The sequence below is a fragment of the Hemicordylus capensis genome, chromosome 10 (genome assembly GCF_027244095.1).
Source record: "Hemicordylus capensis ecotype Gifberg chromosome 10, rHemCap1.1.pri, whole genome shotgun sequence".
Classification (NCBI taxonomy): Eukaryota; Metazoa; Chordata; class Lepidosauria; order Squamata; family Cordylidae; genus Hemicordylus; species Hemicordylus capensis.
This window is the reverse complement of record NC_069666.1, coordinates 21197191-21218621: the sequence shown is the minus strand read 5'-3', so window position 1 is coordinate 21218621 and position 21431 is coordinate 21197191. Positions and strand designations below refer to the sequence as shown.

Below are 21431 nucleotides of genomic sequence, written 5' to 3'. Positions count from 1 at the left end.
ACAACAAGGAAAAGTTAGAAATATCTTAAAATGGAAAGTGAGTTGTCAGACCTGTAGTTTGTCATTGGCCTAAAATGTGACATCCGCGGATCAGAATGACAGAAGGGGCATCATTCTATCATGAGCTGCCATGCTTGTCTTGGAGCTGAAATGTCCCCGTCGGAGGTTATCTCCACTTCAGTATAATCTGTCATTGATATTGTTGTTCTCTTAAATGACTTCCTATTTAAAGAATTCCTTCCACTTAGTTGAAATCCATTATAAACGATGAAATATTGTTTCTGTTATTTTTAATTGTCAGGGGGACGTGCATGAATCATTTCAGCGGCTCTTTTTACTATATAGGTGTTAGCAGTTTTATTCTTTTGTGCTGTGTTGCATTTTGCCCAGCAAATATTTCCATCCTTATTTGCCTAAAATACATTTTTCATTTTATTTTTTCCTCCTTAGCATGCTGGTTGCCCAAGTTGTACAAGTGAGCAGATTTGTAGTTATGGTATTTGGTATTGCAATACAGTAATAGATGTGGTGTAATTGGTGTATTTATATTCAAAAGGATTTTGGAATCGCAAAGGGGATGATTCAGGGTACAGAGCAACGGATCAGTGGCTGACATCTAGAGTAACTTACTGAATAGTACCACTTAGGGGATAGTCTAAATTTATTTATTTACTTAAAACATTTATATACCGCCTATTTTTTATAACATAAGTTGGTTTACAAAAGCTAAAAACAATTTAAAACTGTTCAAACACTTAAAAAACAGTTTAAAAACAATCTGCTAAAGGCCTGACAGAAGAAATGTGCCATAAAGCTATGACTAAGTGTCAGTTTACAAAATAGAACTATACCCAATCTAAAAACACTCATAATACAAGCAGGCCTCCACCAGCAGCTCTAACAAGCCTCAAAACTGGCGAGATTGGGGAAAAACAGGAGGAGGAGTTAAAAAGTTTTTTCCTACCTCAGCACCATCTTGCCTTGTCTCCAAGAAATGTGCTTTCAATGCCTTTTTAAAGGCCCCCCAAATATTTATTGGACTCCTAAAATTCAATAAGACTTTCTCTAGTAAGTTCAGTCAGGATGTAAGCCATTGTTTGGAATGCAATATGAATCCTCCTCACTTTTAGTTTCTGCGGCTGACATCCAGATTAAATTACTCCTAAATTACTCTTTAGAGTAACTTCTGAGTAGTACTGTTGAGTAATTTAGTCTGAATTTCAGCTAGTCATTCTCATTTTTGGTTTAATTTTGGGCAGAAAATGTAGCTTATATATTGAACTAGATAATGTTGCACAGCAACAATACAAGAGAGTGCCTTAATCTAGTATAGACATAGAGCAAAGCTTGCTCCTTAAGGACGTACAGTGCAATCCTAGGCATTTTGACTTGCAAGTAAGTCCCAGGAAGTTTAACAGGTCTTAACTGATAAGCAAGCATGTTTAGAATGTGCCGCCTTAAATATCCCAGGCTGTTTTAGGGCTTTAAAGGCTATCGCATATGAACAATGGCCTTTTTGGATGTGGCACCCAGATTATGGAATAGCTGCCCAAGAGAGGAGTGTCTGGCCCTTTCACGGCTTGCTTTAAAATGCCTTTATTGAACATTTTTCAGTTAAGATCTTTTAATTTTATTTATTTAAAATATTTATACCCCGCCCCTCCAGTGCACTACTGCTCGAGGTGGCTCACAACAATAAGATAGATACAAGATACAAAAAAATGCAAACAACAAATATTTATATACAGCTTTTCATCAAGAGTTTCCAAAACGGTTTACACAGAGAATAAATAAATAAAGATGGTTCCCTGTCCCCAAAGGGCTCACAATCTGAAAAGAAACTTAAGATAGACACCAGCAACAGCCGCTGGAGAGATGCTGTGCTGGGGGTGGAGAGGGCCAGTTACTTTCCCCCTGCTCAATAAAGAGAATCACCACGTTAAAAGGTGCCTCTTTGCCCAGTTAGCAGGGCTCAATAAAAAAGTTGCAATAAAAGTAATAAAATTAACTAAATTAAATAAAAAAGGTTGTCAGATTAAAAACCACAATCATTCTTAGGTTCAAATTAAAGATTATTTTAAAAGCTAAAACCTGAAAATTATAAAAGGCTAATTTGTTCATTAATGAGTTCATTCTTCTTGCAGTTACTGGTTTTTGAGATACTGATTGATTTGAAACTGATTTAGCAGGGGGAAAGCAACTGGCCCTCTCCAACCCCAGCTCAGCATCCCTCCAGGGGCTAGTGTCTATGTTTTTGTTTTGTTTTTAGATTGTGTCTATGTTTTTGTTTTGTTTTTAGATTGTGAGCCCTTTGGGGACAGGGTGCCATCTTAAGTATTTATTTATATCTATGTAAACCACTTGGAGAACTTTGGTTGAAGAGCAGTATATAAATATTCATTGCTGTAGTAATAAAAGATTGAATTGTTTTAAACTTGAGTGTACACACAGCGAGAAGCAGGATTTAAATACTGAAATGTAAATAAATAAATTAATAAATAGGAACATGTACAGGTGACCCCTGTTATTTGCAGGAGTTCCGTTCTTGCCTATAGGCATGAATACAGAAACTGCAAATAAGAAAACCTTACCCCTATGGGAATCCAAGGGTTAGGTTCCTACACAACAACAAAAAAGGCTGAAAATAGAGCAGGGGAGGGCATAAATAAGATAAATAAAGTATTCTGCCTTGCTCTCCAGCAGTGCCCCCCAACCCTCAATTCCTCCAATTTTCACAAAAAATGGTAGATTTTAAAATCACGGGTGTTTTTAAAAGAGCCACAAGATGGCTCTGCAGTGTGAAATGACATCAGAAGTCATTTCCGGTCACTCAAAACTGTGCACAAGCGAGTTTTCGCCTATTTTATAGCACAGATAAAGACCTGTCTGTGGATATGCAAAACCGCCGTTTGAACTGCAGATAACAAGGGCCACCTGTAGCTGATGTAACAGTAACAGCATAGTAACTTAACCGCACAGCTCTACCTGATGAATGGCCAGCCTGCAGGCAGTGTGGCTCTTGGACGGGGCAGGAAGAGAGAGAGGAACAACCAGAGTGCTTCCTGTGGTACCCTTCTGTCTCGTTAAGATGAACTGCTACGATGCTGTAATTGTAGTTATACATATAGTACTCTACTTTTAGAGTAATTTCACTGCTTGACACTTTAGTAAGCAATGGTAAATATAACCTAAAATATTTGGAAATATGAAACCGAGCCAAGTTTGTAAGTGGCTAAAGTACAAATATGACATACATTTATAGACCGCTTTTCAACACAAGTTGCCAAAGCAGTTTTACACATTTTATTTAAATAAATAAAATGGCTCCCTGTCCCCAAAGGGTTCACAGTCTTAAACAGAAGATGTTTAAGATAGACACCAGCAACAGCCGTAGAAACATAGGAAGCTGCCATGTGCTGAGTTAGACCATTGGTCCATCTAGCCCAGCATTGTCTTCACAGACTGGCAGCGGCTTCTCCAAGGTTGCAGGCAGGAATCTCTCTCAGCCCTATCTTGGAGATGCTGCCCGGGAGGGAACTTGAAACCATCTGCTCTTCCCTGAGCAGCTCCATCCCCTGAGGGGCATATCTTGCAGTGCTCACACGTCAAGTCTCCCATTCAAATGCAACCAGGGCAGACCCTGCTTAGCTAAGGGGACAAGTCATGCTTGCTACCGTAAGACCAGCTCTCCTCTCCGAGCCACTCCGAGGAGGCCTCCTCTCCAAGCCACTGGAGGGATGCTGTGCTGGGGATGGATAGGACCAATTGCTCTCTGTCTTATGCTGGTCTTGGACCCTAATAAAGATGATTGATTGATTGGATAGGGCCAGTTGCTCTCCTTCTGCTCAATAAAGAGAATCACCACTTTAAAAAGGTGCCTCTTTGCTCTCTTATCAGGGGTGTAACCACACCTGTTTCTTAATCTAACAATTCAGAGGACAGGGTAACCAAGGGTGGCCCTTTCATGGGGCAAAGCAAGGAGGTCACGTCAGGCAGCAGATCATTGGGGCATTAGCCCCCTGGCACCCACTATCAGAGCAGTCTTCAGCACTGATCTGATGCTTGCAAACCTTCGAGGAGCATCTCTCCTCACACCCCTTACAACACTTTCAAGAAGACAAGGAGAGAAGAAGAGGCCGCTGCTGGCAACCATCCCTCCTCCCTTAAAGAGGAAATTGCGCATACCCACTGCATTAAGGAGGTGATAATAAATGAAACATTAAGGCTCTTGTTCCAATATGAAATACATGGACAGTTACATATCCATAAGGTTGTCGTCTAAATTTGTAGAACAATAAATAGTTGCTACTTAGTCACTTCCAGGTTTAGTTAGATTTCATATTTCCATAAATTAATTAGTTGAGGGCACATAATAGGTTGAAGAGCAAGAACTGATCTTAATCAATATAGAATATCAGCTTGGGGAGAGGTTATCTGTAGCATTCATCTAGGCATGCATGCATTTGTAGCCAATATGTATACTTACTTGTAAGACGTAGTTTGATATAAAACTTGCCAAGTTTAAGAATTTTAAGCCCACTGCAATAATTAGGAGTGGGAAATATTCAAGGAGCAGGCAAGTAAATGCACACGGATGGACTTTTAGCGCATTCTAAGTTGCTAGATCTTAAATCAAAATCAACATATGAAACCACCCATATTAGCAAAGGTGAATGAAGGGTCAAACAGTGATCAATGGGATTCTCTATTAAGAAGTTTTCTTGGCTAGATTAATGATATTTATAAGTCCAAGCCATTAAGCAGGGGTTGCTGTATCATATATAGCAAAGTACACAATTCCACATTAACATGTATGTGACACTATCAAAATAATGCTTCTGGATAATACGGGGGCAGAGTAGTGAGAACTAAATTCTATATAGCAAGCACATCGCATGGTGTTAGTGGTCACTGGTTTCATTCGGCAATAGTCCCCCCCACCCTTTCATTCTGCATGTTAGGCTCTCTGCTTTCCAAAAGCTGTGATAGATGTTGTAGTTTACAAATTGGTGTTGTTTTTCTGAGCTAAGTTTAGTTACCTCCCTTTTGCCAGTATTTACAAATAGCATTTCACTCTCAAATCACTGATTTTGAAATTCCTTTTACTCAGGTAGTTGATAAATGAATCTGGAAGTAGTGGTGAACCTATTAACAGCTAGAAAGACGATAGCCCATTATAGGAAAATATATTCCCTCCCTCCCAATAGCTGAATTTTTAAATGGGTTTTTTTAGGATATGGAACTCTTGTCATTAGGCAATGATTGCATACTGTATACAGATCCAGGGAGGGCATAAAATGCAAAACAAGTTTATCCAAAAATTGACCATATTTGAAATGTTCTGAAATTATAAATATAATAATTATCAGACCTTATGCACTTTTTATTTACTGACTCAATCACTGTATACTCTTATATACTGTTTTGAGTATCATTTTCTTCTGAGTAGCTCACATTTTCTTTTTAAAATATATGATGTCATTGCCTTATTGGAGAACAACCATAGAATTTTAAAAAGATTTTAAAATGTACTCACCTTCTTGAGTATAATATGAATTGAGGGAAGACAGGAAACCATCATCCACAATAAGAATATGGGGTGTGTGTATCTTTTGCGATAAAGCCATCTGTCTAGCAAAGGGGGGCGAAATGAACTAAACAAGGAAGATAATTAAGGGGCAAAGATAGCCCAGGGCATGCATTCGGTGAATATAAATATTTGTGGAACGTACAAAAACTACTTCTCACTGACTTTGTGCAGACTTGAAACTCCGCTTCCGTGCTTGTCACTCTAATCATGTCATGTCTCTCTCTGAATCCTTCCTTTCTCCTCTTAGATAAAGGTCAAGCTTTTCATCCTTGTCTTAAAAGCTTTTCATATTTCTGCCTCTCCCTCCTTACCCACCCATGTCTGTCTGCTTGGAGCACCCAATCTGCTTAGAGAATCTAACAGGTTTCAGGAACTACTAGAAGCAAAGAGTAAATAAGAAGTGCAATTACATGATCTTTTCCTCCTTGACAACATCAAAGACTGGTGTCTTCAATGAGTACTCATTACTATGAATTTATGCATGTTAAGGCCTTGGCTTTATATCAAACAAGTTGTGCAAAGATCTCTCCTGGTTTGATAGAAAATACTGCCAAAGTTTAGCAACTCAAACAACTGTACCTGCTATCATGCAGGATTCTGTTCTAAAACGTTGCCCTTGGGTTCTGTATTGCGGATTCATAGTTCTCCAAGAACAGCTGGATAGGTGGTAGTGGTGCAGGCACTGGCAATTGCTTAGGCACAGTTAAGCAGCTGATATAGGGATATAGAACTGTGTACTTCTTTCTACTGCACCGGGGACCTCCAACTTGAGTCTGTAGACGTTGCTGGACTACAAGTCCCATCATCCTGATGGGAGTTGTAATCCAACAACATCTGGGCACCCAAGCTTGAGAACCTCAGCTGTAGGGCTATGTGACTTGAATATTCTGCATCAACATGATCACTTCTGAACTCAGTTTTACCAAAGTCTCTCAAGCACTGATGCTTTGTCTCACTAGATGGGTGGGTGAATCACCTCCTGCCCGATGCCAGGTCAAACTGAGTAAAGCAGTGTCAAACAAGCTTTGTCTCTGTTTCTGGTACTTGGTGTTTAGCCAATATCAGGTTGAATACTTTTAAATGCCTGGACAGGTTTGTGCTGCTCACTTCTGTTGACATCTCCCTAAAATGAAGTGGCCATTCATAGGTGGATTTTGTGTCTGCATGGAGAAAACTCCTGTGAATGATGCCTAAATTTCTGATACTGTTTTTCTGTCATGAAATGTTAATGATACCTGAACAAGTAGTCGAGGGCTTTGTTTTGTTTTTTAAAAAGCTCACTTCTTTCTATTGATCAGGATAACATGCTGTGCTGACTAGGTTTTAATTTTAGATTATATTTTTTTCCCCTTTCCTTTGTAAAATGATGCTTACAATGATTCTACATGTTTAAACTAGGAGCAAAATCTGTGCCAGGTTTCTGGTGGTAGCTAGTGGAGTTGGCAAGACAAAATTGCCTGAAAATTAATCTGGTTTTCTAAAAACATCTGACAACTTCAAGGACTAAATGGTAAAAGGATGAAGTGTAGAATGAGGCTAATGTAAGCTGTAACCAATAATTTTAAATGTTCTCTCCATAGGGCCAAGGAATATGAAAGTGTAATGGAAGCAAAAAACTCTTCCTGTGACTCCCCTTACAAAGCAAAGTAAGTGTTTCATCTTTCACTTAAATTTGTCATGATAAAATTGTGTTCCTGGAAATACAAAAAGCTGATATGACAATTAATCTTCCTATATAACAAGTTTTCTTAACCTTGGGTCCCCAGATGTTGTTGGACTACAACTGCCATAATACCCGGTCACAATGGCCAAGCCACTGTGGCTGGCGAGGATGGGAGATGTACTCCAACAATATCTGGGAACCCAAAGTTGACAACTCCTGCCCTTGGGAGGTTCGACTGAAAAGCAGTATATAAATGCCATAAATAAATAAAAGGTAGCTTGGCTTGCGTGTTGCTAGAGATGTACACAAAACCAGAAAACCTGGTTTGATTCGAGTCAAACCAGACTTGAACCGAAGTTCGACTGCACCTCCGAACCAGGCCCAGTTCGGCTCAAATTCAAAGCTGTCCTGGTAAAGGGGAATCTGGTAAGAATACCAGTACAGGGGAAGGGGGACCAGGGGGCTTAATTAAACAGAGTTGGGGTGAGAGGGGAGCCAAAATTTACCTCATTGTTGCCACCAGTGGTCCCTCTAATTTTTTTTCATCTCTGTGCAGAATGAGTTTTATTCTGGGCGGCAGTGTCAAAGCAGTGTGTGCACATATGCATTCAGAGTGGGGCCTTCCTGATTCAACCTGAGGGGGATTAAATTGAACTGAGTGGACATCCAAAAACTTGTGAGTGCATGCACATGTGCACACCTAGAGGGAGCAGTGGTTGCCGCCGGTGGCAGTGGGGGCTCTGAACCAAACAGGTTTACACATCCCTATATGCTCTGCCCTCACCGTTCTCCTCCAAAGCTAGACAGAGATTTGAACCCAGGTTTCCCATTTCTGTCTCCATGGTGGATTGTAGCTGGTGATGAGAGTTGTAACCTAACAACATCTGGGGACCCCCAGTTGAGAACCCCTGCTCTGTATACTTGATGTTCTTTTTTTCAGATTTGTTTCCCCCCAAAAAACAATAATTCTACTATTGTCTTTAAGTTCAGGTGTGACATCTCTCCTTCTCAAAAGAGAGGATGCTGATATCAAATCAGATCAAATCTTTATTGTTACAGTCATTCGGCCAGCAAAGGATGCTGATATAGACCCAGGCCTCGTGCTACTCATGTAGGGTCTGGAATGTCCTGATACCCCTTGCCAACCCTTCCCCACCCCACTGCTTGTGTAGCTGGATGAGGATAAAAACACTGTGACCATGAAGCCAACTTATTTCAATGCATACTCTCTCTCTCTCTCTCTCTCTCTCTCTCGCACACACACACACACTATTACATACAACTGAAATAAAATAGAATTTTATTTATTTATTTATTACATTTTTATACCGCCCAAAATGCCAGTTCTCTGGGCGGTTTACAAGACAATAAAAACCAATACAAAGATTAACACATTAAAATTTAAAATGTAAAAACTATTAAAACACAATTAAAACACAGTTAAAATAATGTCTAATTAAAAGCTTGGGTGAACAAATTGACTGCCTTTTGTTGTAAGTTGTAAGAGATGGGGAGGCTCTTATTTCACCAGGAAGCATGTTCCAAAGCCTCGGGGCAGCAATGGAGAAGGCCCGTCCCCGAGTAGCCACCAGACGAGCTGGTGGTAGGATGAGAAAAATTAATAGAATGAGAAAAATTAAAATCCTGTATTAACCATTTCTAACACACCATGTGTGGATCTTAATCGCAGCCGTACAGAATTTAGCCACCAGATGCGAGACATCGGTGTATTTAACTGAACTGAATGCAGTATATGGTGGGGGTGGGGTGGAAACTTGCCAAAATGCATAGTGGGGTAATAAGCACAATTAGCTCTACGAAAACAAGTTGGAACCTATAATTAGAGTCCTTGATGTGTACACAAAGAATTCTGTTTGAATTTCCTGATCTAAAGGCAATGATTCAATCAATTCTAAATCTAGATGCCCTTGTATAGATTGTTGTTATTGCTGTTGTAGTGCTTAAAATAAACTAAGTACTATAGAAAGAATTTTTTTAAGACCGGGTTTGCCTGAAGGCGTACAGTCGGCATACTAACAAAAGACATGGAGTAAAGGATCGAGAGGACCATTCGGAGGATCAGAATATGCAAAGGGGAACGTACAATTCATAAAGCACCACACTTTTCAAAAAGTGGGCAGTCATTGAAGCAGATTAATGAAGGTTCCTTCAACACACATTTCATCTTCTGTATATTTAATTCTCTAAGGCATACCTGTGGTAAATCCCATGTGTGACAGCTCTTGTGAGAGTTCGGAGAGCTGCTGGATAGACTAGCCACGGGATGGATGAAGGGGGGGGAAATGGCGGCAGCAGTAGCGGCTGGCCGGCTTTGGGGGCAACCGTGCCGAGAAAACGGCATTGGCAGGAGGAAAGAGGCGGTGGGGATGGGGGAAGAAGGAGGCGGCAACGGGCAGGCGGGGGAAAGGCGGCGGCGGCAACGGGCGGGCGGGGGAAAGGCGGCGGCAACGGGCGGGCGGGGGAAAGGCGGCGGTGGCAACGGGCGGGAGAGTGCAGCGACAGGCGACAAACTAGAGGTGCAGATGCTCTGTGCCCGGCCCAGCTAGCTGTTCTTATTTTTACATAAAGAGAGAGCACAAGAAAGAAGTGAAACCTTTTAAAGGAAAGAAAAAGGGGAGCATCTTGGCAGACAGCAGATCAAGATTTTGGGTGTAGGGGAATGTAAAACAGATCCCATAAAAACCAACCGGGTAGCAAAAGGGCATGCCAAACACAAGAACAGTAGCAAGTTGGCATGTGAAGTGTGACAAATCATCCATGTGCTGGAGCAGCTAGCTGTATAGCTGAGGTCACAGGGGTTCAGCATTCTACCTTGAAACCCTATGAATAAAATCAAAATGATTGGTCCTGTAAGTGTGAGACTTGGCACGGAGAATCTACTTCATGAGTGGGATTGTGGCCAGGTTTCAAAAAAATCTGATCAGGAATGTCCAAGTTGTAACACTTTTAACGTCTTGTTGGGGAGTGCAGAGCCTTCTGTTTGAGACCACTTTTTCCTTCTGTTTTTCCTTTTGGCAGTTTAAGATAATACTCCAGAAGAGATGAGCAGGAAGCTGCTTTATATTGGATCAGGCCATTAGTTCATCTGTCTATAGTATATTAACTGGCAGCAGCCCTCCAAGGTTTCAGGCAGGAGTCTTTCCCAGCTCTACCCGGAGATGCTGCCAGGGATTGAAGCTGGCCCTTTCTGCATGCAAAGCAGATTCTCTTCCACTGAGCTGTTGTCCTTCCTGGAGTTAGACCTCTAGTCTCCTGGATGCTTATAAGAACTGATGCCAGATCCCTGGAACAGGGAACAGTATCTAAAGGGTATTTGTCACTCATGCATGAATATTCATTATACACACCATATTGTCATGTCTGTCTATAGATACAAATCAAGCTTCCAGAAATGTAAGGAGCATGAACAAAAGGGACCAGAGGAAACAAAAGGACTCTGGGACGATCACTCCTCCTGGTTTTTCAGAACAGGCAGGAGAAGTGGGAGAGAGGATCCATTTCCAGATTTGTACCAGGCCCAGAGAAATATATGCTTGGGTGCCGCCATTGGTTGGCAGAGCAACTTCACCGGAGTTTCAAGACATTGTAATGATATATTTACTGCATTTAGGAAGCTGCCATATACTGAGTCAGACCCTTGCTCCATCTAGCTCAGCATTGTCTACCCAGACTGGCAGCGGTGTCTCTTGAGGTGACAAGCAGGAGTCTCTCCCAGCCCTATCTGGAGATCGGTTAATGGGAATGGTGGTTAGCATTTACCATGGTTAAGTCTGGCTTCGATTTTTCCCCTCAAGCACCATTAAGATGGGAAGGGGAAGTTTTTCCCCTCAAAAGGAGGAGGGAGATCATGTTGCCGAAGCTGACACCCAGTTCCTCAGTTGCGATTAAGAAACTGCCAGGTAGGCGATGTCTAAACTGGTCCTGAGCATCAGTACCACAGGTGAGGGTGTGTACTCCTGCTATGATAGAATTCCAGCCAGATGGGGCGGGGTGGAGAAGTTTCTACCACCCCAAATAATTGCAAGAGTTGAGATATGTTGCGGACCACCATGTAGTGGTAATTTGATCTAGCCCATGATTAACCTCCCCCCACTTTCATTAAAAAGAATTCTTGTTCGTGACTGAATTCAGAACAAAATAAAGTTCCTTCAGTCCATCACAACCTGAAATCTGGCAGATGCTCTGGATGCAAATAGCAGCACAAATAGTAGACTGAATGTGCTTTTAGAAAGCGGGAATAAGATTACCTTCTCTGAGTCAACAAACAGCTCAATTCAGAGTTCGCCCTCATACTATGCCAAGAAATTAAGCAGTTCTCTAACAATTGAAGTAATCCAAGAGAAGGTAATTTTATATTCTCCACCAGGAAGGGAAATGGGGAATAAGACCCTTTTGTGATGTAGAAACGAGAGTCTGCATCTATAGGGCCTTTTTAAAAAAGGAAAGAAATTGAAGGATTTTTTTCTATAAGCCAAACATAGGGCTCCACTTTGACTTGACTATAGCAGGAAAAATGGAAGGAACTTAGCAAAATGAAGACTGTATCTGAGGTTTGTTTTCATAGGAAAAAGCTTTTAAAAAAAAATATATCCCTCCAGCCAGAACATACAGTAGTCTTAGTACTTGGCAAAACGCAAATTGTTGCTAATAGCAGTTATTTGTGTTTTTTAAGAAAATCCAACTTCTAATTGAACCATTTCACAAAACAAAATGCATTGGCCTCAGTCCAGCTGAAGTCACTATTACAACTGAAATCCTAAACATACATACCTATAATGAGTAAGCCTCCTTGAACACAATGGGACTTACTTCTGAGTAAACATTCATAGGACTGTTCTGCATGTCCTGCTGAAAGCAATGGAACTTGAGTTAGTGGCAACAAGCCTCTTTCATTCGTTGCAATGGACATTTTCTAGATTGGGGATATTAACTATGTTTATGCAAAAATGGCATAAATTGAAATACATCCATTTAGATGGCAGATGTCTTACTTCTTGGATCAAAAAATCTTGTCTTTAAGAGAAAAAGTTCTTACAAATTCACCCGTGCCCCCAAAACACATGGAAATTGCAAGTTAAGGTGTCCACCTTAACTTCTATGCCTTGCAAAGTGCAAAGCTGTGCATGCTTTACAATTGAGCCAGTACTGGAGGGAGCTTGCTGGCATCCCAGGGGCAAGCTGCTGCTGATGTTCCACCCCCCACTGGCCACACCGTTTGCACCGATGTCACACACATGCCAATGCCGGGGTGTGTGGCCAGGACCGGGAAGCGGGGACATACTATCCCTTGCCCACTCCCAGCCAGTGCTTTGTTTGCTGGCTTGGTGCTTTGTTTCTCATCCTTGGAGTTAGGAAAAGCAAGCAAGCACCCAGCTAGCAAATGAAGCGCCGGCTGAGGAGGACTGAAGGACCGCTTGTCCCCTCTGGCCGTGCCTCCTAGTGGTGTGTATCTAACAGCAGCAACAACAAATATGTATATACTGCTTTTCAACAAACTAGCTGACCCGTGCGGCCGCCGCCGCCTCGCCTCCGCGGCCCGGCCAGGCCAGGCTACCTCTCTCTCTCCTCCCGCCCCCTCCTCCGGCGGGGCAGAGTGCGGCCGCCGCCGCCAGCGGGCCTGGCTGGCCCCAGAGTGCCGCCGCCGATGCCGCGTCCGGCCCCAGAGTGCCGCCATCAGGCCCGCCGCCTTGCCTCCGCGGCAGGGCCCAGCCTGGCCAGCCCCGCCGCCTCGCTGGGCCCCGCCGCCTTGCCCCGCCTCGCTGGGCCCGCCGCTCGCTGGGCCCCGCCACCACGGCCTGGCCCGCCGCCATCGCGCTGGGCCCGCCGCCTCGCCCCGCCTCACGGCCGGGGCCGCCGCCACCTTGCTGGGCCCGCCGCCTCGCTGGGCTCCGCCGCCGCGGCCCTGGGCCCGCCGCCTTGCCTCCGCAGCCAGCGAATTCTCCTGGGTGTGCTGCCAGCCAATCAGGCGCCCCCTGCAGCCCAGCCAATCAGCTGGGCTGCCGGGACACATTTCTCCTGGGCACACCCAGGAGAATTATATATATAGAAGTTTCCAAAGTGGTTTAGACAGATAGAGAAAAAGGATCCCTGTCCCCAGCGGTGGAGCGGGACCGCCAGCGGCCCATGTGCGGCTGTCCCGCTGACCCCACCCCCTGCGTCTGATGTCAGATGCGGCGTTAGCCACACACCCCACATCTGACATCAGACGCGGGGTGTGGGGTCTGGTGTTTAACTCCTGAAGGGGCCGCGTGGGCCTGCAGGGAAGAGATACTCCTGGCTGCGCTGCGAACACAGCGGCAGCCTTAGTTTAACTCCCAAAGCGGCCGCGTGCACCCCCCCCGCTCAGAAGCTAAACTAGCTCCTCCTCGTCTGACGCGGGGGGGGTGTCGGGGCCGCGAAGCGCGGCCCCTGATTGGGCGCGGCCCGGGTTCTTTGAACCCATTTGCCCACTGATAGCTCCGCCCCTGCCTGTCCCCAAAGGGCTCACGATCTGACGCTGATGCAGAGGGCATAGCCACGACGGTGGGGGTGTGGCCGTGTGCATTCGTTCCCACTTCTATCCTTGTTTGCTAACTGGGTGTGAGAGGGGAGCAAGGGAATGCCCTGTGCGAGGGGTGCCATGGTGGACTCGACTCAGGCAGCCCAGGGACATTTGTCCCTGTCTTGTCCAATGGTCAGTATGGCCCCAAACGTAGCCTTCATATGTCCACGGTTTCCCTTTGACTTTCAGGCTCGGTTCTCTTTTTGTGTGTGGAGCTTTCAGGGTGCACAGAAACTGGAGTCAGTGTTATGTCAAACTTGAATAAGCTATATGCCTAATAATAATAATAATAATAATTATTATTATTATTATTATTATTAATAATAAATTATAATTCACAGGTTTTTAATGTGGCAATGAATTTTAGTTGGAAATTGCCTGCAACGGCCAGTTTTTGACTCCTGTCTTTCATCTGATTAGCGATTTTTCATCTGTCTGGCTAATCAAATGGCTAGCCAGTGTTCCAATTTTTTTTGACTCGCAAAAGCACAGGGTACTCAAAACTACAGTCCTCTTTTGTATGGAGTAGGGTGAGTTTCAGAATCCAGGAAGGCATTCTGCACACAGGAACCTGATCTCATGCAACCGAGCATGTCCCGTTATGTTGGATGCCACTATAATGTAAACAGACAAGTTTATCTCTTCAGCAAATCATGATTGATAATGTTTCAATGAAATATTACGGAAGGTAATTTTTTTCCTTGTCTCATATTTATCTTTCCTTCCTTTCTTTTTATCTTTCTTTTCATTATTTGTTTTTGTTTTATTTTTTTATGTGGTAGGCTGCAGCGATTAGTAAAAGATCTGCTAAAGCAACTTCAGATTCAAGACAGCAACAAAGTTTCTGCTCTGGATAGAATTTTAGGCGAGATTTCACGTATCCTGGAAAAAGAGGTAATGCAACTTTTACTGCTCATCTCCTAATGAATGTATAGAGCACACTGCAATCGACATAATGGTTGCACACAGTGTTCCCTCTAAGGCGTGCGCATGTCCGTGCGTTCAGACCTTTTTTGATGTCCGCTGAGTTAATTTTATATCCCGCTCTGGTTGCATCAGGAAGGCCCCATTCTGAATGCACGTGTGCAGACACTGCCTTGATACTGCCGCCCACAACAAAATTCATTCCACACACAGATGAAAAAAATTAGAGAGGACATTGGTTCCACATACATGTGTGTCCACTCATGGAAGGTGCTTGTGGCCAGTTTTGTGGAATTCCGCCCCCATCTCACCCTTTTCCCAAGCATTCCCCACCTCTAGGCTTTTTGAGATGGCTCCTGTGGCAGAAGAGGGTTAGGAGAGTGTCTCTAATATTGCACAAAGGTAAGTTAAGATACAACTCAAAATGCTTTTGTATTATGATTATATTCTAGGGTGCCAAAGCCAGGTGGAAAGGCAGTTTATAAGTGTATTCAGTTAAATAACACAGATCGGACATGTCATTTCATATTTATTTGTATGTGAGGAAATTCTGTATTGCCTTCCTAGTTGTGTTGCCCATATACACTTTTATATATGGGCTGTTTGTCTTCTCTTTTCCCTGCAGAGTTTTCATTGGGTAGCATTCAGAGTCAACGTTGCGTACATGGAATGCTTCTGCTCACGTGATAGGACAAGGGGCCATTTCCAGGAACCCCCCTTTCCTCTCCCGTTGCCTGCACCCCCAAAAGGTGTTCCTGAGAGTTGGGGGATCCTTGGGAGCAAACTTTCAGGGGACTAGAGATGGAGGGGGGGGCATGGAATCAGAGAAAAACACCCATCGCTGTGGCATAAACAAAAGCACCCGGCAAGCACAGGTTTTACTCCGGATGCTACCCATACATTCTAAAATTAAAATTGCTCTGAACCAAATGTTAAAGCTAGGTTTTTACTTTATTCTACTCTACCCTTTCTTCTATTAAGATGGCTTATGGAATAGTAAAAGTGCAGTTGTGCCACATAAAATGGCATCAAGCGTTCCACACGATATGATAAAACTAAAACTGGACATACAGAAAGCAGATTCTTTGCCTAAAAGTTCCTTTCTTTTGAAAAGTACATTTTTTCCATTGCCAGAGCACTTACACGGATTGTAGCTGGGGATGATGGGAGTTGTAGTTGAGCAATATCTGGAGGACCACAGGCTGTGAACCCCTGGCCTATAGGAAGGGAGTTTCCCCAGTGCTAGTGTTGCAGTTCTAGAGTTCAATGCTCTTATACCTGCTTTCATATGGGAGAAGAGCTGATCTTGTGGTAGCAAGCATGAATTGTCCCCTTTGCTAAGCAGGGTTTGCCCTGGTTTGCATTTGAACGGGAGACTACATGTGAGCTCTGTTAAGATATTCCCCTTAGGGGATGGGGCCGCTCTGGGAAGAGCAGCTGCATGCAGAAGGTTCCAAGTTCCCTTCCTGGCATCTCCAAGATAGGACTCCTGCCTGTAACCTTGGAGAAGCCACTGCCAATCTGTGTAGACAATACTGATCTAGATGGACCTGTGGTCTGACTCAGTATAATGCAGCTTCCCATGTTCCTAACTCATGGGATGGTGGAAGATGGAGCAAAGCCACACCTGGAAATCTTAGTTCTGAGAACAGGAGGGGTCATATAGGAGAAGGCATCCCCTAGACGACTTTTCCTCCATGTGATATTTATTAATCCCGAAGTGTGCGTTTCTCCCATTTCATTTCACGTTGTGAAAATCCTTAACACATTTAAACACACAAATTGGAAACCACTGCCCTCTTGATTCAGGCTTATGTAAATTGATTTCCCTGCTTATTGGTTAAATATGAATTTAACGTTGGGTTTTGAATAGCAGCGGAGTAACCTAAGCTCCATGTGGCTTATCAGCAGCTTTTGAGACATGTGTATGTCATTACTGCAAGTAAACAGAATTTAAACAGATAGATTGGACGGGGCTCCCCCTCAAACCATTACTGACTCTGTTTTTTGAATGCAGCCGGATTGCTGCTTGAACCTGGCAACATGTCACACAGCCCTTACGAAGAACGTTCCTATCTGCCAAAGTTTATAAGCTGGTGGAAGTTAGAAGGCAAAATATTCCCTGACCCATGTCGCCAAGTGTAATGCGGTACCATATCAGATTCTGGCCAACCCTCCTTCAGTTCTGGTTCATCGAAATCCAAATACCACAAGCAACGTAAGAAAAATAAATATGGGCTCTCAAAATAAATGCCTGTACATGGTAGGGCTGTGTGGCCTGCTGTCTGCACCGAAGCGTTCTCACAGGAGGGCTCTGTGTGATGGATCCAGCCGTGGAGATTTGCATGGGAGAAAATGAACTCGGGCATCTGCTACAGCAGGGCTTCTCAAGTGTGATGTTTCGGACTACAACTCCCATCATCCCCAGCCTTTGCCCATTTTGGCTGGGGATGATGAGAGTTGTAGTACAGCAATATCTGGGGATCTGGGCTTGAGAACCCCTGGACTAAGCCCTTTCTTTCCCCTCTCTGGGATTCTGTAGTAGCCGGCATATTTCCTTAACTATGGTACTGGTATTCAGGGCCAGTTTAGGCAACACCATGCAGACCATTCAATGTGGCATCCACCCATGCTCAGATGCCATTTTCTTCTGGACGCTGCCCAAAGGCTGCTGGGAACAGGGAACTGATGCAGCTGGAGCAGGGTGGCTTTTTCAGACAGACAGCCTGGCTGCTTAATACAAACAGCGCTGTGCTCGGGGGGGGGGGGGGGAGGGCAGAGCAGCAGCAACGGAAAGGAAAATAAGACCTACCTTCTTCCCGTTAAAGTGACCAGCTCGCCCCCACTGGAATGATTCAACTGGGGCAGCTCAAAGTGTTTTGGCATCTTGAAATAGAGGTGCCAACACGCTCGAGCACATCTCTAATTCAGGGGTCAGAACAGATCCTGGTTTAGGATGCACACAGTCCCCTCTCCCTTCCCTTTAGGGGAGAAATGGTTCTGTTTTTAATCCTGGCTTAAAGCAAGCCCAAGTTCAAATCTAATTTTTTTGCAAGTTCTAAGGCTAGATTAAGCCCAGATCGCCCCATACAGATGTCACGACAGATTCTGACTTCTTCTAAGCCAGGACTGGAAGTTCAATAACAAAAGGGCTATTGTACAAATCCAGGATTCACTAATTTCCGCAGATACTGGGGAAGCTTTGGCCGGACCTGTTTGAGGACAAACGAGGACTCCAGAAGCACACACTCCCTTCCCTTTCCCCGCACGAGCCTCTACTTCAGTTCCAGTTTCCAATAAGCCAAAATTGGTTGTGACGTTCGAACCCACCAATCTTGGCATATTGGAAGCTGGAAGGGAAGTAGAGGCTCATGTGGGGGGGGGGAGGGAGTGTGCGCTTCTGGAGTTGTGGGTGCTCACATGACCCTTAGGAGCTGGTCTTGTGGTAGCAAACATGACTTGTCCCCTTAGCTAAGCAGGGTCCAGCCATTCTGGGAAGAGCAGAAGATTTCAAGTTCCCTCCCTGGCAGCATCTCCAAGATAGGGCTGAGAGAGATTCCTGCCTGCAACCTTGGAGAAGCCGCTGCCAGTCTGTGAGGACAATACTGAGCTAGATAGACCAATGGTCTGACTCAGTATATGGCAGCTTCCTAGGTTCCTATGATGTGAACCCATCCTATGACTTGCACAAGCCAGGAAGTGAGAGAAGGAGGGAAGGGGAATAGACGAAGCATGGAAGCTCATGAACTTGAAGTCCATTCAGAAGGGCCAGCTCCCGGCTTGTCTGCTTTGTCTGAAGCTGGGCTCAACCAATTAAATTGATCTTTTGGTTCAATTGGGCGGATGCTGGCTCCTCACCTGGCGGGTTTTCTTTTCTTTTCCCCTCCTCTCCATTTCTTTCTTTTCCTGTTGTGCTCTCTGGGTTTTCTGCTTTTAGAAATGTGTTTTCAACATTTTTGTGTTTTTATGCTTCCACAGGCTGCCTTGAATGATGGGAAGAGAGGGACAAACATGTTTTACATTCATTAGACAAACAAACAATTAAAAAGCCACCATTTGCTTAGGTGGGGAAGGATAATGAGAATTTTAAGCAGCTGGTGACACTTTTGTAACTCAAAGGTTTATTGTAATAGCTCTGACCGTATAACGGGATATAGTTTCACTGCAAATAATTTAAATCTTACATAGAAGACAAACTGTTCTTTAGGGGATAAGGAAAAACAAACATGTGTGCAATATTACAAATATCTGTCCTTGGTCCATTTAAGGCAAGGGTGTGTGTATATATTTTAAGAGGGAAATGGGGATTTTTGTTGTAAGCTTGATATCCATCAACTAATAGAATAATAGGTATAATTCTTCTCAGGAACTTATAAGCATTAGCTTATAATGTTTTTAAAGACGAGCCCCTGGTTTAATCAAACATGTAGTTTTTACCCTATCACAAGTCGGTATCTGTCTTGCAATGGCAGAGCTGTAAGGAGGATGGATTGTATTTCTGTCTATAGTCATACCAGTGCTAATTGGGCCTTAACACAGTAACCTAAACAAATGTTATTGAATTTTCTTCCCAAATTAATCAAGAATCGTTTTACAACAGGGAATGTTTTGTAGGTAGTATGGATAACTAACAAACACAGAAGTATCTCTGTTAATAGAGCCTCGGAACTAATGTGAAATTGAGTTAGCAGAGCGTTTACATATATCTTAAGTGTAGTATTCAGTGACTATTATGAGTCTGTAATACTTGTATCCCACCTTTTTAACCATGCTAGTCTCCGAGGCGACTCACAACAAAGAATTAAAACAAAACAAAGCTGCAGCTTCTTGTCGATTCCTTGCTGATGGATTGTAGAATCTTGTACTTGAAGTAAATGGAGAAACTGTGGCTTGAGTGTCAAAGACTAGACACCAACTATTTTTCAGCAATGCCTAATGGAACTGCTGATCCATGTGGCCAATAGATGGTTGAGTGCTGCTCAGCTCTATGTGCTAAAGCAGAGATTCCCAACCTTGGCTCCCCAGATGTTGGACTACAACTCCCATCATCCCCAACCACAGTGGCCAAAGGCCAATATCTAGGGACCTACGGTTGGGAACTTCTGTGCTGAAGCATGCTCTTAATCTTCACTAGCTTCACCCACGCAAAGCATCTGAGCGCTAGTACTTGATTGCTCCCCTCACCTCAGAGATCTCTCCGCCCTCACCTGAGCTGCACTCCTGCTCCTCCTTCTCCATCTCATTGCTCCATCTCCCTCACTCCTCTTAGTTGTGGCTGCTGCATTGCCGGCACTGAATGGCCAAGCTGCAACCCCCTAACCCCAGCGCTGGGGCTCACCCCAGAGAATCCCCACTGCCCAATCACCATAGTGCTTTTGCTCTTACAGGCATTTGTTCTTACAGCCCTATCTGCATATGGAATCCCCACTGCCCAATCACCATGGTGCTTCAGCTCTGTTACCTCTGATTGATAAAGCACTGTATGGGTGGGCCTGCCACATACATCCTGGGCCTTTTAGATAGATAGATTGATAGATAGATAGATTGATTATTGGTATCGCAAACTCCATAATTGTTGGCACAGCTGAGGATGCACCAGTACAGAATCTCTTTCCTTTCAAGTGAAGTTAAGATCATACTTTTTCATTTTAAAAAATGTTATTTTTCTTGCATTCACAGACACTGCCAAAACCATCCACTTTAGTGTAACAAGAAAAGGAAATAAACTGTCACTAATATAAATGTAGCAAAAAGAAAATGACTTGGTTCTTCCTTTTGTAATATGTAAGAAGTAGGAGCTAACGAGTGAGGTCATAATACCAGACACTAAATTATTGAGAATTGTCTTCAACTTTTGGTAGAAAATGGTTTGTGTGTGCAACAACTTTATCATTTGTACACATGAATGGTATTTTAAGCTGCACAGATGCAGCCATCTTGCATTGGCCGTACTTGTAAAGACTAGAGATGTGTCAATGGTTAGTTAATGGCTGTGCGGTTGTGTTTTTTTCCTGTGTGGCATCTTTATATCAACAATTATGACAGCTTAACTCCAGTAAAAATGTCACACTCATTCACATAGCCATCAGTACAATATGCAATCCACAGAAATTGGGACAAACTCAGATCATAGCTACCTAAAAATCCATGAATCTGGACATGTCAGGTTTTTTCCTAGTATATTTGAAGGAATGTTTTAATATTTGTGATTATTATTAAATTATTAAACGGAATGTAATCTCATATTCCAGAGGTTCTCACATGTGAGTCCCCCTATGTTGTTTGAAAAAGGAAAGTTTGAAAACCCCTGCCGTATTTGAAAATCTGACTAAAACAGTTTCATTGGAGGATGTTCTTAAAACTGCTGACCTGTCCAGAATGAGCAAAGGCCAGGAAACAGACCGAAGTCAGGTTGGAATAAACAAATATGTTTCCCTGGAGCTGCGTCAAACAATGTACTAGTTTAGCTAAACAAATTAGTGCTCAATAGCAAATACAAAGGAATCTCTCTACTCTTTGTTACCTTGAATTGTTGAAAGAGAAACAACCAAGTATGTATTTATATACATAACCATGTACACCTCTCTGGGCTCCTTGAAGGAAGAGCGGGATATAAATGTAAAATAATAATGAATATTTTTATGAGAGAATGTATGGCTAAATCTCCATTAAGGGATGGAGAAGGAAATATA

At 43.4% G+C, this 21431-nt stretch overlaps 1 protein-coding gene across 4 annotated transcripts in view; it reads left to right on the top strand.

Annotated features, from left to right (window-relative positions):
- Window positions 1-21431, top strand: part of SCAPER (S-phase cyclin A associated protein in the ER) — a 265705-nt gene that overhangs the window by 110171 nt on the left and 134103 nt on the right. For all 4 annotated transcript variants that reach the window (XM_053272259.1, XM_053272260.1, XM_053272257.1 and 1 more), the window contains 2 exons: window positions 7171-7236; window positions 14598-14709. In XM_053272259.1, the coding sequence (XP_053128234.1) occupies window positions 7171-7236; window positions 14598-14709 (178 nt within the window). The remainder of the gene's footprint in view (window positions 1-7170; window positions 7237-14597; window positions 14710-21431) is intronic.